Raw genomic sequence first — 17,663 nt, 5'->3', positions numbered from 1 at the left:
GATTAAAAAAAAAAGGATATTTTTTGAAAATCATTAATGATTTCATGAAGATTCCTCAACTGTATACCTTGTGCGTACAGTTTGAAGTTCCTGGGGCATCTAGGTCATTAAATGGTAAGATATTTCAAGATAACCTCAATCATGAATGTCATTATCCTCGAATTAAATATCCTTTTTATTTATTTTTAGAAAACGAGATGATTGAGGATTAAGTCGCCTTGGATAGCGACTTAAGTTTTATTAATTTTCATCTATGCACTTCGCCGCGAATGGAAGAAGTAGCAGATTGTCGAAATCCTCAGGAAGCCCCCCAAAACCCTTAGGCTGGGAGTTTTGGAACACGACACACGGGAAGAATGCAAAAGGAGTCATCCTGTCCTAACCGATATTTGAGAAATGTTGGAAGAGATCTCTTGATCAGCCTTATTTGACGTGGTATATGTACGTATGGACGATAATACGTGGTGGCGGATTCCTCAGAGAAAAGTCAGTATGTAATTAAAATCTTGTATTGAAAAAAAAAAAGAATAAATTTGGTGATTCTCATTTAAAAGAATGTCTTTTATTTTAAAAGTTACAAAATAGAATAAACAAACTTGTAATAGTTTGCTAAGGTTTGTAAGGAGGGCTATGCGAATTTTTATACAAAATTTTACAAACAATAACAAACTTTTACAAACATGGATATTATATTTTGAAATAACAAACTTGGAGATTAAAAAGTAATCTCCTTTGACAAAAAAGGGCTTTGACTCCTTTTCACTTCCATGTTTGTTAAAAAATGTATGGTAGTTACAAACTTTGACAAACTCAAATACAAGCTATTTTTTTCAGAGTATAGACCCAAGAAGACCTTTAAAAAAAATCTAGTAAAAATTTTCCAGGAAATTAGTCATTTTTTGAAGTAAAAATTGCAGTTGAATGAACTTTTTGCATTTTACTCTTCCAATGCTGATCAGTGTTGATCATTCCATTTTTGGCCAATATATAAGAAGGTACTTAATCGAACATCTCTTTGGGAGACAACCAACTCATTCAACCTTCTCGCGCGTAATTGAAATGGAAATAAAATTTAATCATCCACCACAAGTGTCTCGCGGTGTGTGCAACGAAAAGTCAAAACTTGGAGAATGACAAACAATTTCAAGTTTATAATTTATGAGTGTCCGCAAGCTTCCATTGTACGAAGCCGAAGTATTGTACAACAAATTTAATAAGATATTGAAAAATTGAACACGATTTTCACTGTTGTGGTTCACGGCCAGCGCGAAACTTTTGTCATTGTCGTGTTTATACTTTTTCACACACAACATCATATTATGTTGTCGCTCTTTTTTAGCTTTTTTTTCGGTTGAACTAATATATTTTGTGGATGAATTTTCTTTGAAAATATTTACAGCCAATTTGGTTAATGAGCTAAACGCTAAAACGCGACCGAAAATGGGAAGTTTATAGTTAGAGCTATATAATTTGCACCTATAGTTGATGTTGAGGGGTTACATACTTTTGCTTAATAACGTTTTTTCTAGATCGTTGTCTTTTCTCAATAAAAAAATTATTTAAAGAAATATTTGTTTAAGAAATATTAATAAAAATTTTTTAAAAAACTTATAAATTCGAGAAAATATTTAAACTTCTTCTTTTTTATCAATAATTTGCATGCCAACAGTACATAAAAAAAGAATCTTAATAAAGTCTTCAAGAATGATTTCAAAGAATTCTTATTTTTCTTCTTTCTTAATAAAAGTATATAACCCCTTAGCATCATATCGCATCTTTATTAAAAACAAACCATATTGTTCAAGGTATACCTATTTTGTAGCGCCAACCTTGCCGCGAGTGATTTGAAATTCCATCTTAATTTTTGCATCTTGTCTCTCTATCTCACAGCATCGGTTAGCATGATAAAGCTCCTTCAGCATAAGTGAGTAGCATCATACACACTGCTCTGCTGCTGTTGAGTGATTGATGATATTGTCATCAATTCTCACTAAGAGAGACAGCACACAGCTTGCCTTATGAATCGATAAGAATTCCATTGAAACCCCAATAAAGCACCCTTGAACCCATTCATTGCACATAGTACGTTAATTAACTACATAAGCCGTTTGTGGTAGCACCATCAAATAATATTCTTAAAAAAAAATGTGCGATCATCAAAAAAGATCAATGCGTCAACAAGTCGGGAGCCCTGAAATGCGAAAGGATGATGATTTCGCTTCTTGAATGCGGAAAAGGGAAATTCTTGCCGTTCACTAATATTTTTCTCTCTCAAAAAATACATTAAATTTACATTGCCTGTTTTTTTCTCCGGCAATTTGCTTTGTGTACCCAATCGTGGTATTGCCGATGGTTAAAATAAACTTTGCGGCTTGCGGTGGTATTAGACTCGTTGAAAATTGTGAAAATTTCAAGTGTTTTGAAAAGAATTAACACTTTTAGTGAACTTGTAATATTAAGAGCGATATCCTTAGAAAAAAAACATAAATTGTGGCTAGAATAACTTCTTGAAAAAAAGAACAACCATAAACCTTAATAATGATAAAAGAGATTTATATTGGATTCCGTGGAAAATCTTTTATAAATCTTCTCAAATTTTCAGGCCATTAAACTTAAGAAAACTTAAATTAAAAAAGGGTTTTCTTTTGTTCTTAAAGAACTGGAATGAAAAGTTTAATTTTTAGCAATGAAACTATTAAATAATTCAAATATTTTTCCTTTTTATTTTTTCTCCAAAGAATCGATCTTCTGCAGAATATCGTATCCAAAAATTATTCTAAAATTTCTTTTTTTACAGAATAATAACTTTCAATGAGTTTAAAAATAAAAAGGAATAGAAAGATTAGAAAAGAGATAAGAAAAAGGGGAAGAATGAAAAGAAAATCATTTTCTTAAAAATCCTTTATTACAGTCTTAACTTATAGCTTTAAGTTTTCTTAAACAAAATTTAAGATTTCATAAGACTTTAAACATTTTCTGAGGAATTTCTTAAGTTTTCTTAAGCGAAAATTTAGCTTTCTTAAGACAGGCTAAATCGGATTTAAGCAAATGCTAAGTATTTTTAAGATTTGTAAAGATTTTTATTAATTCATTAAGATTTCCTAAGTTTCCTTAAGAAAAACTGAAGATTTTTTAAGTTTATTCTTGAGCTAAAGTTAACATTTCTTAAGTCAGGCTGAATCGGGCTAAATTAGTAATTAGGCATATTAGTCCGATTCAACGTTTAAGAATACTTCAAAAATCTTCTGTTTTTCTTAAGGAAACATAAGTAATCTTTAGAAAATTTAAAAAAAAAATTATAGAAATCTCAACAGTTCTTAAGAACTCTTAACTTTAGCTTAAGAAAACTTAAGAAATTTTAAACTTTTCTCAGGGAAATTTTAGAAATCTTAAGTTTTCCTTAAGAAAGAACTTAAGAGATCTTAAGAAATCAAGACTGTCTGACTAGTGAATTTCATCGTATATTTCATTTAAAATTAAAATTATAAAACTTTAAATAAAACGATTTTTTTTATTATTGAAATTTCCGTAAATTTCATCGTGAATTCCAAAAGCTCAAATCGCCTGAGGAAATTACGCGGCGGCGCCTGAGGAATTCCCCCAAAAGAGTTGAACTCTATCGCGTACGAAATGCATCATATTTGAATTGCAGAGCGATCGTCATTTTTTCATGTGAGGTATATTACAATGTCTATTAATAAACCTGCCCGCAGCCAGCCTCCTAGTGGGTAATGCCATTGAATTGGATGACGGATTCGTTGTGTCTCCATTCGGTTCCGCACTCCGGTTTTTGCCGTATATTGGGCTCCCACTGCTTGGCCACTTCTCGTTGTTGCCTTCCATCAGACTTACGCTCAGACGGTGGGGACTTTGCACATTTTTCTTACCCAACACTCTTGTTAGTCACTTTAAATCTCTCACCGGGTTCGGATGTGTTGTCCCGTTCTCTCCAAATTTCTTAACCGTGAACCATCGAGAGCAATTTTCGCGCGTAGAGTTTCCGTATCTTTTGTCCCCGCGGGTCTTTTTGAGGAGTAAAAAAAATCCAAAAAACCTCGTGTGGACCACGCCAAAATTGTGTGAGATTTGATTTCTTGGTAAGTTCTCTCTCTTACTGTATTTTATGTGCCCTGTGGTCACAATTAATTATAAGTTTGCTCTATCGTGTGATCTTGTAGTGATATTATGTATTTCTTCTATTTGCTGTGTTGTTACACATCTCTCTTTAAAATCGGCACAGACACCGCAAGAAAATCATTGTGCGATAGTGCTCTTTGGAGGAGAGAGAAAAAGTGCGGTGAACGAGAGAGAAGGTGAAGAAAAAATCAAAAGTGAAACTGTTTTAATTCCATATGTATACAATTTTATTTCCTGAGCGATAACTCACTAGCCTCTCTGGGTTATTTGCACTCGTCTGGTACACTGAATATTGGATATATTGATGGTGGTTGTAATATAAAAATCGAAAGTGAAATTAATCTCTTCCCATGGATTACATTTGATCATCACTTCACAAAAGCTCCCAAAGCTCACACACCGGAATTCAACAAAAGCTCAATGATTTTTTCCACTTGATTTCCTCTCGCAAATTAAGTCGTTTTTTTTTCAAAGTCAAATTTAAGAACTGGAAGCTTCATTTGCCAATAGATCATCATCCGCTAACGATGGCACCAGGTATACGTTTATACAAAGCTAAATTCAGCGGCGGAAAATAAGCAAAAAAAAAACGAACGAACGCTTTTATTGAGATCGTTAATTTATGGTGCGAACAGAAGATTCTGACACGTCTGACGATCCCGGATGTTGGACCACGTGCTCCCGAAAGAACATTACGCGCGGAGGTGCGGAAAAAAGAGCACAAAACGGATAAGAAGACGGTGAAGAAGTTGATGATGACGGGGAAGATGCAAAAAGCGACGAAAAGGCAAATCAACCTGAGAACAATTGGGTAGAGTCGTGATGGGAATTTATAATGCTATATAAGATCTCGTCTTTTGCTCTTTATGTAAATGTACCAGAATTTTTAAATAATAAAAACGTTACAGGATTGCTAATATAAGTGGTGCGTCTATCATCTGGTTAAATCTAGATTTTGTAGAATCTTTTTTTTTTTAAGAAAATTAACTTTTATTGATTTTTTACTCTAAAAATGTAGCTTCTTGCGAATTTTATAATTCGTTTTGATTTTTTTAACAACTTTAAATTACATTCCTATGCTGAGTTTTATTTTTCAAAAAATTCTAGTATAATCAAAAATTGTTCTAAAAGTTTTTTTGCTGCTCTAATCAATCATTGATTAAGATTCTTTAATCAATGTATTGGATAATTTTATTCTTACCATAATTCATGGAACTATTCTTTCGAGATAAAATCAAATTTGCAAAAAACACTATCTTTTAAAAATTGAATGATTCTCATTAAAATTCTTTTTTTCTCTATTAAAACAAACCACACAAGCACCATAAATCGCATTTAGATTAAATCTCAATTAAAATTAAAAGCTCAAACCACTCAAGAACTTTTTACACGTGTCTGCAAGTGTTGATGGTGAAGAATTCACAAGCATTTTGCCAAAAACAAAAAAACTCAAGACAAAGCCGTGATTCCTGCTGAGATAATTTCGAACGTGTGTCTCATTATTCCGCTTCCAGGATACGCAAAAATTCTCTTTCTGCTCTGAACCGGATTTACTTTATATACCAACACATAGCTACATATATCCTCATTGCTCACCTGTTCCCAAGGTGGTGAAGGCACCTCTCACGTGGAACAATCTCCCCATAATGTGAATGTCCACTCTGGAAATTATTCACATTTTTTCCTCATTCACACTTTCAGAACAATTAATACCCTGGCAAGTGGCTAATTATGTTAAATAATGGAAATTGCTCGATGGATTTCTTGTACTGTGTAGAAAAAGATAAATTGATGAAAGAAGAAAAAAAAAAACGAATGAGCCTTTTGGTTTAGAGCTCATGTTGCAGAGTGAGGAGGAAATGTTGCAACAAAAGATCCATGAAAATGAAAAAATACTCGGTCGCCCCTGTTTGACTTTCTATAGTCGGTTAATTAATCAAGCTATTTGCAATTAATTCGTGAGTAGTGTATAGTAACCAACAATCCTCTCTTGTATTTGACATTTAAGGTGGTGTAAAATGCAAAAGATTCCAAAGGGGTCAAAGTGAGGAAATACTGCGCGCGCGATGGTGAAGAAATGGGCAATTCGCGAAAAAAAATATCCCTCCTTTCTTCATCACAGCATCATTTTCTATATTAATTTGACCTAAACGTTTTGTGATTTGTTTGACTGGGAAAGTTCTCTCAACAATAATAATAATTTAGGCAATAACTGTGCCCAAAAACCCTTGATTAAATTCCTTTGATATTAACTGTGTGAAGGTGGAAAATTGAGTTAACAAAATGCTACAATCGTGACTACAAAAATGTATCTACAACAATTCCAAATGTCTCTATTTTAGCTGTGATTCTTTCTTGAAAGAAGCACAGCTTCTGTGTACACTCAAAAATGCAAAGTCGTCAGATCGGGCTCAAACTTAGGATGAGCACGAATTAGGGTCCCTACATTCCAAAAAATGGTGGCGCCGAAAATCTTTCCGGCCGGCCGGCCGGCCGGCCGTCCGTCCGTCCGTCCGTCCGGCCGGAATATAACACTATATTGCAAGAGAACGGTAATAGATAGAGACTTGCGGTCAACGGCAAAGTTCATATATCGGGTGGAAGACATTCGATTATGAAGTCAAATCCAACCCCCCACCCCCGCGTCCGCCATTTTGAATAACTGTCAAATTTTGTTTTCGCTATATCTCAGCCCCTATTTTAGCTAGAGGTCTGAAATTTTGATATGTTGTAGGGGCCATCAAGACCTTTCCAACGATACCTCATTTTTGAAAATCGGTCAAGCCGTTTAGTCAATATGGCCGCCACAATTTTTATTCGAAAATCGACCATAACTCGAGAACGGCTTGACCGATTTTGATCAACTCGGGCTCAAATGAAAGATATTAACGAGCCCTACAACTGCTCGGAACATCGCAAGTTCAAAAAATGACCGCAAGTGGCGCTAAAATCGAAAACAAAATTTTCGATGAGTTTTCGATGAATATCTCGAGCACCGCTTTATAGAATTGCTTCATATTTTGATATGTTATAATTGGCTATAATATCTTTCATCATGCCAAAAATGAAGAAAATCTATGTAGCCGTTCCGGAGATATCGCGTTTTAAAGTTAACATGTCATATCATGAGGTACATAAGTCCAACGCCCCGCGAAGCGGGGCGTTTTATATATACACATATAAAATTAAATTAAATATATTTAAATGCATAGATATATACATTATATATATACATATAAAAATGCAAAGATAAATATATATAAACTTCAAAGATAAAAATTAAGCATGAATGGAACAGTATAAAGCGAAAGAACGGTAAGTAAAACTTACGGGCTGTGATTCTTTCTTTGTCAGTGAAATGTGAAATTGACGGAAAATTGAGGATGGGAAAATTTTGAGGAAGGCTTTCTCGCGCACCGAATCACAGCCAACGCGCAGATAATTTGTGAGAAGCCTTAATAGTGGGCGTTGGCTGTGATTCGGTGCGCGAGAAAGCCTTCCTCAAAATTTTCCCATCCTCAATTTTCCGTCAATTTCACATTTCACTGACAAAGAAAGAATCACAGCCCGTAAGTTTTACTTACCGTTCTTTCGCTTTATACTGTTCCATTCATGCTTATTTTTTAACAATATAGATATAATAATACAGAATGGCACAGGCTTGATGTCTTGCTTATTTTTGTTTTAAAGAATATTTTTTAAAAAAATCTGATTTCAAATTAGTGGTTTGAAATTTTGTCTAAATTTTAATTTTTCAGAATTCTTAAGAACTCGGAGAATGAATTGAAAGTATTTGTCTTCCTCATCCTTACCTCAAACTTGAATTATAAGTTTCAAGGTACCTATATTTATAAAGCCAAAAATAAAATCGTAAAAGAAGTATTTGTTACCGAATTGGGAAAATTAATTTTAATCCAAGTCTATCCCAAATAATCTCTAATTTTGCAAGGTTTCCTCATGTTAAACTATTAGATTTTGATCTTTTCTTAAACAGATGATATAGGGTAACCTTCATCGAGGTCTTAAAATTTAATCACAACAGAATTATTCATTATTATAAAATCAAGTTCAAAGGAAATTTCGTAATAACCACAAAGTTTTGATCATGAAAATAATTTTTCTTTCTTCTGCAAAACATCTTCATCATGCCATACTTTAACTCATTTAGAACATACATAATCTTTAGAAATATAGAAAGTAATAATTGTTCTTTACATCTATTGTAGCATTAGCGCAACAATCGAATCGTTATTGTTGATAATTTCTATCTTTATATGAAAAGCAAACAATATACTATGTATTTCAGTCGCGAGGAGCTTTTTATGAATATATATTTCTGATATATCACATGGAGTGAACCTTGAAATTCCACATTGACTGTGTTAATGTATTTAAAATATCGCTTTATTAATTCCGTTTCCTCTAAATATTTTATCACGCAGTGAATAACAATTGTTCGCTGTGCAGAACATCCATATAGCTACTGACGGTAGAGATGTGAGAAAATTAAAAGGACAAATATTTAGCTTTCCACTGGAATTCATCCTTCACATATTTGCCTCCAAATATTTTCTCTCTCTCTCTCTCTCAATACAGTGTATTTTCAAGAAAATCCACCTCAATACATATTGCATTGTTAGTTGAATAAAAATAATTTTAAAAAAAAAATCGTGAAAATTCAACATGTTGATTTTCTTTTAAAATTGAATTTCTCTATAAATTGCAAGAAAATTCTGCAATACTTATAAAGTTTTTTTTCTGGCTATAGAAGCAAAAGTCGTCGGTATTGCATGCAATTCATATTTTGCGGATGTGTTAAAAAGCGCGTAACATAACGAAAAAAAAAACAATTAAGCAGACAGGTAAAATATGCGATTTTCAAGGGCTACCACCGAAGGTCGCGTAGTCGTGAGTTCATGTATAGAATTCTTCTCATTGGAAAGCTTTTTTTCCCTCCCATTCACATCTCACGTGGATTTTTTTATTATTATTAAATATCTTATAGTGAAGGAAAATTAATATATTCTTATTCCATGTAAATGCCAACCCAGAAGAAAAATTAATTGTAATTTATCTGTTTGGGAGTTAATTTTGAAAAATTATAATCTATTAATTATTCTTTGACTCTCACTTCTTTTTTTTTCAAAACGTACAATAATATACATAATAATCAACAAAAAATCCATGCCCATTGTGCAAAACGGGTAGCCCAAGCAATTTGATGAGGTATGGTTGGAAAAAAGAAGGTATTTAAATTCCATTCTTGTGTGAAAATTGCATCAATTGGTGTCAGTTAATTGATTTCTTTTCAAAACAGCATAATAACCACCACACCATGGTAAAAAAAAATTCGCGCCATCGAAATTCGTAAACTAAATTGAATTTGATTGATGAGAAAATTGGTTAAACACTCTTATATACGCCTAAAGGAAAAAAAATCAGCTATATATGCAAAAAGCACCTGAGAAAAATAAAAACAGAGCTTTACAAATTTCACTTTCATCCACAGCATGATTCATACACATATATATGCAAATATTTAAATTCCATAAATTTTGTAATTCATCGACAAACATCGCGCGGCATTTTTGACTTCCTTATTGGACAAGATAGTCACAGTTCAAAGCCAATGTTGTTAAAGTGCGAGAAAACAGCGTGAAAAATTTGTGCGGGAGTCATAAAGTTTCCTTGTCTTTCATCATCGTACGTGCGCGGTACAAATTCGCGCACCCAAATCTCACAGAAGAATCTCATGAATGAGGGGCAAATAACTAAGCAAAATTTATAGACCAAAAAGGAATTTCTTTTTTTTAAGTATTTCTTTGGGATTTATTTATTAATTGTAAAAATTATGAAAAAAAACGGGCTTTCAATCATTAAGCTAAATATTTTTTTTTAATTAAAGGGCCTACAACATTTGAAAAGAAATACATAAGACTCAAAAAATGTTGTAGGCTATGAAAAAGGACTCATATAGTCCGAGACGTTGACTCAAAAATTTAAAAAAAATTAACCTAGTAATGACCTAAAATCCGATTTTTCAAAATTCTAAACTATTCCACCGTCGCCTTCAATTTTTTTAGGTTAGAAATTAATGAACTTGGGCAATTTCTAAAAATTATTTTGTTTATTTGACGAAAAGCGTAGTAAGGAAATTATTCAAGAGATTTGGTTTAAAAAAATATATTTTTAAGAGAATTTTAAGAGAATTAAAAAAAAAATATTTTGGAGAATACTAAATTATATTAATGGTTGTTGCATTCAATTAAATAGTTTTTGACAGTTTGTTTGAACGAGCTTTGTTACATTTAATAGGTATTTTTTGTTAAAGTTTCGTCAAACGTTTGAAAATCCTCTTTTATAAATTTTTTATCTGAATTTTAAGCTTGAAAATAATTATTTACTTAACTTTAACTTAATTTAACTTAACTTTACTTGACTTTACTTATTTACTTATTTACTTTCCTCTAATGGAAATACTTAAACCTCCTGAATTTAAAGATATTTTTACACCTAAGTCCCATCACTAGCTTAACCACTGTACACGACTTTTTGGCGGTTTCTTTCCTTCTTCATCAGGTACTCAAGTTAAATGTAAATCTAGTTGAAAAACTGCTAAAGGTTATTCACTTAATTTTCGTACAAATATGAAACTTTACTCTAAACATTTTTAAAAATTTTTTTTCAAGATAAATTCGATTTTATCAATTCGATTTCAATTTATTTCCATAAAATTATTTTTTATTAATGGAATTTTTCAACATAACTTTCCGATTTTCTTTTCAATAATTTTAATTAAAATATTAATAAAGCTTTATATTCATTAACAGTTCCCCCCTTGGGACTTACCAAAAAAATAAAAATAAACGTTTTTTTCAGCGCAAGACATACCTCTATGGACTTTTATTAGTATCACGTTTTGTTGAAAAATATTTTGTGTGTGCTAAAAAAACAGAGAATAAGCATGAAAATGAAGCCCACAATCATGCATAGGTTGAGGTGCCTCATTTGTGACTTCTTGCAAGTCAAACCGGGAGCTTTTAAATAGCTTTTTCTCTAAGCAATAAATAAGTTTTATTTAGCGCGGGTTCTTTCATTACTTTCTGTGTAAATCTTATGTAAGATTTCTATACTCGATCCTCATGGGGCTCATTTAATTTATTCTCCGTCAAACCAACAATTATATATATACTTTATTGACTTCACTTTGGTCACTTTTTCTTTAACATCATATGATGTAAATCCCGCGCCATGCAAATGTATAACCAACACATGGGGTATGATCACAAGAAATAAGCAAAATAAAATAATGTTTTATGCAATTTTATGGAGAATTCTTTTTTTTTCGTGTGCGTGAATGGTAATTTTCACGTGACTAACTTGTGGAATTTTACTGTTTTTTTTTAATTGCAGAGGAGCTCAACAGCCCCACAATGAAGGGATGGTTTGACGCCTTCCGAGACGATGGCGGTCCCACATTGTATTCCTTCTCGAATCGAACCCCCGTGACGGGAGATGTCTCAATTGTGGCTGTTTCCGTACTCTTCACAACCATCTACGTGGCATTCCTGGTGATCTTCCCAGGAGTGAGGAAACAACGATTTACTACCTTCACGACCGTGACACTAAGTCTCTTTGTCGGCCTAGTCATATTAAGTAAGAAATATCCTTTTATTTTTTAAAGAATTGTTGAAGATCATGATTTAAATTCAATCTTTTGCTCAAAGACTTTTCCCTCACCCTTTTCATTCCTTCTATTTGTGCAATGAGAAGAAAATTTAATCTTTTTTTTCTTTAATTTAGAACATTAAATTCTCTCATAGACTAAAGAATTAAATGCTTGATAAGACAGCAAATTATTCGGAGCTTTTTGAAAATTTCAAAAAGTTCAGAAATTTTTCAATAAAAAAAATGAAAAGATGTCAACTTTTCGATTTAATGGATAAGCCAAGTTTTTGCAGTCTTCGAGCTTTTATTTTTCATTTCAACGGAATAAAAAACCCAATCGATTTGTAGACATGTTTCATTACCTAATATAATTCATTTTCAATTCTATACGAAATAATTAAAAATTTTCCGGCAGTTACACGCTTGGGATCTGCTTGGCACGTGGCTCACTCGAGCATTTTGGCGCCATATAAGGCCTTCTCACGGGAAAAACTTCCTGCACGGATGGGAGCTCACATTGGACTGATGCATGTGAATATTACCCTCACAGGTAATTAAAATATTCATTTTAACAAAAATATGAGAAAAAAATTAATCACACGCGGGCAATAACTTGTCAGAGCTAAAACCAATTCAAGGTGTGTTTAATTGATATTCACAAAAAAAACCTTTCTTTGATGAATTTTCAAGCAAAAAAAAAGCTACGATATGAATACTAATAAATTATTTGTTTTTTGCAATTCCCTTTCAGTTAAATGTATTTTTATGAGATAGAATAAGACGTATATTATGTGTTTGCATGAAGAACCGGATGTGAGATTCTTGTGGGTGGATCAGCTCTTATTATTTTATATATGGGCACATTAAACAACTCACTGTTGAGCTATAAAATTACGAAAAACTCAATAAAAATCATACAAAAAGTTGAAATTAATTTCTTGATTTTCCTTCATTCTGTTTAACTTCACCAAGAAAAAAAAACTTTAATGACTTGCAGATGAAGAAAATAATTTTATTTGTTGATTTATTGCATTAGATACAAAATCATAATAAATTTTCTTTTTCACAAAAAAAGCAGTAAAAAAAATTGATTGTATAATACTTAAATAAAGTTTAGTTTAGGAAGAATTTAAAATAATTTATACCTCAAGAAGGAGTTAGAGATCTTCGAAATGTCATGAAAGTTGTCAGAAAAGCTCACGCATTCTATGTTTTGACTCTTGATTTTTTTTTATCAAACTACTCATTTTAAAAAATCTTTTTATTCAAAAAATTTTTAAATAACAAAATGAAGAGACTGGGAATAATTTAATCAATATAAATTAATCTAAAGTTAACAGAATTTCTGAAGAGCTTTAAAAGAAAAGACAGTTTGATACGAAAACAAAAAATAATAATAAAATAAAAATTTTGTATTTATGCCTGAAGAAGGAGTTAGAGATCTTCGAAATGTCGTGCAAATTGATATAAAAACTAACACATTTTATGTTTTAACTTCTACATAATCTCAACTTGCTAAAGACAATTAATTCTTTATTAAATTAAAATATTTGAGATAAATAAATTTTTAAATAAATAAGGGAATAAGTTAATCAATTTGTTTTAAACTAAATCCCCTTTAAAACGCGAATAAATGTTAAAAAATAAAATAAAAATGATTTATTTTGCATTATTTCTAGCACTCCCTATTGGGAATTGGACCCCACCGGATATTGATTTTAACGAACGCTTTAGCTGGAATGCCGCTGATGACATGGGTCAGTCCTACAAGAATTCCCTGCGCCGTGGACTGCCCTATCCCATTCTCACTGTCGCTGAGTACTTTAGCCTCGGTCAGGAGGGTTTTGCATGGGGTGGTCGCTACCGAGCGGCCGGCTACTACGCCAGTATCCTCCTCTGGGCATCCCTGGCGTCGTGGCTACTTATGAATTTGCTGCTAATTGCAGTCCCACGCTATGGGGCCTACATGATGTCCCTCACGGGAGCACTTCTCGTTGCCACGGACATTGGGTACTACTTGCTACTGCCCAAGAGACCCCTAACAATTATCGTAGAAGGTGGCCAATTGCAATTCCATTTGGGATGGTGCTTCTGGCTTGTTCTAGTCGCAGGTGAGACCTTTTCTCTCTTTTTCAGTTCTTTTGCAAAATTCTAAACTTTTTTTTTCTTCTTTTCAAGGAACCCTGTGCCTTTTCGTAGGATTAATAATTTCTGCCATAGACCTCGTGTGGCCCCATACTTTTTCAACAATCTTAGAAGTGTACTACGACACACCGTATGATCGTCACGTTATTCTCGAGGAGTCGCATGATATGCGCTACCGAAAGAGAAATAGCAAGAGCCTCGAAGAGCCCTCTGGGCTTGGGTCGCGCATCCTGAGGCGCCTTTCATCGAAGACAAGCCAATTGGCGGGTGTTGACAACAAGGGCTTCCAGAGTGATGCACCAAAGTCACCGTGGCGCTACCCCTTCCGCCGTGCCCAGATGCAACAGGCAAATGGACGCTCGGCTGTGCAGCGAACTCTGTCGCAGGACTCCATGTCTAGTATTGCGTCGGTCGCAGGCAATCCACCAAATATGCACAAAGTGGCTCTCTCTAGGGTCCTGCCGTGAGTTTTCCTCTTTTCTTTTATTTTCTAATGAACAACTTGAAGTTTGTACACTTTTTGAATAAACTTTTCTTCTCCAGTACGGTTTGATGTGCTTCCCGGAAAGTGCCATAAGTGGCTGTAAGTTGTGCAGTCATCCTGCCCATTGAATGAGGAAGTTTCTAAGGGATCTTAGGAACTTCCTTTTCAACACCCGGCTGATCTTTGATTTCATTTGGGGGTCAAAATCTGTCCATTTAGGAAGTCCTCTTTGCAATTGCGAGAAGCATTTTCATAGACACAGATTTTGACCCAAAGATGACATCAAGGATCAGCCGGTAGTTGAAAATCAGATTCCTAAGATCCATTTGAAACTTCCTGATGCAATAGGCAGGATGACTGCACAACTTCCAGCCACTTACGGCACTTTCCGGGAAGCACATCAAACCGTTCCGGGAAGAAAAGTTTATTCAAAAAATTCATTAACTTCAATTTGCTTTTCTAAGGAACACCTTTAATGTAAAATTCTTTTCTTTTTTTTATTTGCAGGAAACCGCCTTTGGAACGAACCAGGGAATTGTCAAACTGGTGATTTTGAACAAGATTGATTTACTTTGTGATATTTCATTGACTCTCAAACGAACCTGTTAATTTATGTTTTTAGAAACTCTACAAATTAGAAATAAAATTAAAGAACAAATAAAAGTATTTTTTTTTCTAATATTTCTTTTGATTTTTATTCATAAAGGACATTTCGGAAGTTTTTAACTCCTTCTTCAGGTTCAAAATTAATTTAAAAAATAATTTTCCCTTCCTATTTCTATGCTAAGAACTAAGAATTATTGCTTCCAATGAAGCATTCTTTAATAAAAATTTTATAGGAAATCAATCCTATTTAATTAATCGAGTATATAAATTGCAATTTGTTCTGTTAAACGAAACTAACTCACCAGCACGTGTCTTTCGAAGCCACAATTGCGGCGAGAGTTTTCTGAGTGATCAGTCTCATGGTGTGCGTGGGAATTGCAGCCACATAGAGGATGCAGATGAGATTGTCATCTTGGATGAGAGCGTGGCATTTGTGGTAGTCTGAGCACCAGTAGGACTCACTGTGGGTGGCTAAATTGCCCACGTAGTCCTCAATCATGTCGACAGCTTGGTGAAAGAATGTCCGGAGAATGTCGAGACGATGAGTTCCGGATATTGTTCGTTTTCCTGCAACAAATTACATTAAGAATTAAACAAAAAAATTTGTAAATTAAAACCTCTTAATTTTTATGCTAAAACCTTACCCGTTGATGATTGCTGAATATTCCTGGAGATCACATATTTCGCAAGACGACGATTGATCAGGAGTATCCCGAGAATTCCCGAATCTAACTCGAGAGTATTGGGAAAATTCCGTGGGAAACATTGTTCAGCCAGCTCCAGCGTCTTGAGTTCTGAACGCCAAACTTGATGTGCCAGAGCCTCAACGTCCCTATAGGGAGGTTCTGCTCCACACAACAAGCACATGTTGATGTTCTGCAGAATAGGAATAGATACGAGTCTGTAAGCAATTGTGGGGCTCTTCTGGGGCAAATACACCGGCGTATCCTTCTGCAGGGAGCTCGATGTAGCAATGAGGGTGGAGAGAAGTTGACGATCTTTCGCATCGAGATCCCACCATGCTTCCGTAGCTGCAGCAATTCTCTGCCGGATCATCAGGCAAGCATACGCAGAACCAAATTGCTCACAAAACTCGCCCAATTTCTCGAGAATTGTCACATTTTGGGAGCAAAGGATGCAATCTGTGAAGCCAATGAGCTCACTATCGGTGCCCTCGATGAGATGATCAATTGTACCCCAACACGGCTGAAGTTCTCGCTTCAGACGTTCCACACTGAGGAAGTTTTGCAGCTCATTGAGCCCAACAGTGAACACCATGGCGTTGTAGGTGGAATTTATGAGTCTCCTGAGTACTTTTTCCGTCACCCCACGACCATAGCCAACGATCAGGAATGTTTCGGCGTATTCCTCCCAAACAAGGAGTCCATCTTCCCACGATGTACTTCGTAGATTTTGTCCTTGACTTTTGCAGAACATGTGAACACCATTGAGGGATCCAACGGTTGAGAAAGAGAGCTAAAAAGGTTTTTTTTTTGTGTTTAATAAAAGATCAAGGGATCACGCATTTTGCTCACATTTTCCCCTTCTCCCTTTTTCCTCGTGAAAAGAGGAATTCCTCCAGAAAGGGTGAGACATATAATCTGTATGGACATGCCTCTCTAGCTTCCGGGAATTTACAGGGAAGAGAACTGAGCTAGAATCTCTCTTGACGTTCTGATTAATCGTGAGGATCTTCTTGTTCCTCTGTCTTTAGGACAACCTCTTATAATTTCTTCTACTCTGAAAATGAAAGATCATTTCTTAAACCAATTTAGAGGGTCAATCATGTGATCTTAAGGTTCTGGAACTGTAATCAGGATGATCTTCTAAACTGACTGAGAATCACAATGTGATCTTTTGCCGCTTCTTCCCTGTTTTTCACCTTGTCCATACACTCTCTCGGTTAAATTAGCTTCCCAGAACTTTTTTAATTATTCCTGGATCTCAAGAATTACGATCTAAACGATCTAAACCATGAAAATGCAAAATAAAATCACAGAAAATCAATTTTTAAGAAAAAAAATCAAAACAAATAAAATATTGGATGTTCCCATATCATCCCCGAGAGAGAAATGAAAAAAAAATTTGACATACGAGTGGCATGATAATAAAATTTGAACTAAACGAACTTTTTTCTTGCATTTCGAAAAAATTCGTGATTTCCGTGTTTTTTCCCAAATTTGTGGGCATAAAACGCATTTTTTGGGCTCCTGGGGCACTTACGGATGCTCCGGGAGCCTCGGGGAGCTCCTCCGTGCGGAATTTGGGGCCCGCGGAAATTTTGACGGTTGGGTTACAAATTTGAAAATTTTGACGGTTGGGGATTTTACACGCACTTTTTTTTCCTGGAAATGCATTTTCGCGAACTTTTCAAACCAATGATGCCATTCGACGCGGCGTCGCTTTCTGATTGCAAAAACTTACTTCCGGCCGGAAAATTCGGCGGAAAACGCGAGAAAACTGTAAAAAACTGAAAGTGTGAGGGAGACGGATAGCGGTAAAATGCATCCATCTCACTTTCTCTCAACAAAATGTACCAAAAAAGGCGCCAAATTCAAAAAGTAGTCAAAAAAGCATGAATTTTATATGGGGGCTATGTGAAGGGGGGCTCTGGGGGGAAAAT

General features: G+C 34.4%; 2 protein-coding genes across 2 annotated transcripts; one reads left to right on the top strand and one right to left on the bottom strand.

The window, feature by feature from the left end:
- Nucleotides 1-3,728: 3,728 nt before the first annotated feature.
- Nucleotides 3,729-15,097, top strand: LOC129791348 (dual oxidase maturation factor 1). The gene is made up of 6 exons (XM_055829488.1): nt 3,729-4,097; nt 11,551-11,793; nt 12,221-12,355; nt 13,485-13,916; nt 13,984-14,413; nt 14,942-15,097. The coding sequence occupies exons 2-6, from the start codon at nt 11,571-11,573 to the stop codon at nt 14,982-14,984; spliced, it is 1,263 nt and encodes a 420-aa protein (XP_055685463.1). The 5' UTR covers nt 3,729-4,097; nt 11,551-11,570; the 3' UTR covers nt 14,985-15,097.
- On the bottom strand, nt 14,921-17,086 carry LOC129791353 (protein fuzzy homolog). The gene is made up of 4 exons (XM_055829496.1): nt 16,923-17,086; nt 16,576-16,780; nt 15,685-16,516; nt 14,921-15,607 (listed from the first exon to the last, which is right to left on the bottom strand). Exons 2-4 carry the CDS (start codon nt 16,651-16,653, stop codon nt 15,339-15,341), a joined length of 1,179 nt encoding a protein of 392 aa, XP_055685471.1. The 5' UTR covers nt 16,654-16,780; nt 16,923-17,086; the 3' UTR covers nt 14,921-15,338.
- Between the last annotated feature and the right edge of the window lie 577 nt (nt 17,087-17,663).

Source organism: Lutzomyia longipalpis, chromosome 2 (genome assembly GCF_024334085.1).
Source record: "Lutzomyia longipalpis isolate SR_M1_2022 chromosome 2, ASM2433408v1".
Classification (NCBI taxonomy): Eukaryota; Metazoa; Arthropoda; class Insecta; order Diptera; family Psychodidae; genus Lutzomyia; species Lutzomyia longipalpis.
This window is presented reverse-complemented; position numbering and strand designations above follow the sequence as displayed.

Coding starts and splice junctions, on each gene's coding strand:
- LOC129791348 (XM_055829488.1), top strand. CDS start 11,571: ATGAAGGGATGGTTTGACGCCTTCCGAGACGATGGCGGTCCCACATTG. Junction 11,794..12,220: donor TGTCGGCCTAGTCATATTAA/GTAAGAAATATC, acceptor ATTTTCCGGCAG/TTACACGCTTGGGATCTGCT. Junction 12,356..13,484: donor TGTGAATATTACCCTCACAG/GTAATTAAAATA, acceptor CATTATTTCTAG/CACTCCCTATTGGGAATTGG.
- LOC129791353 (XM_055829496.1), bottom strand. CDS start 16,653: ATGTCCATACAGATTATATGTCTCACCCTTTCTGGAGGAATTCCTCTT. Junction 16,517..16,575: donor AAAAGGGAGAAGGGGAAAAT/GTGAGCAAAATG, acceptor AAACCTTTTTAG/CTCTCTTTCTCAACCGTTGG. Junction 15,608..15,684: donor TATTCAGCAATCATCAACGG/GTAAGGTTTTAG, acceptor AATTTGTTGCAG/GAAAACGAACAATATCCGGA.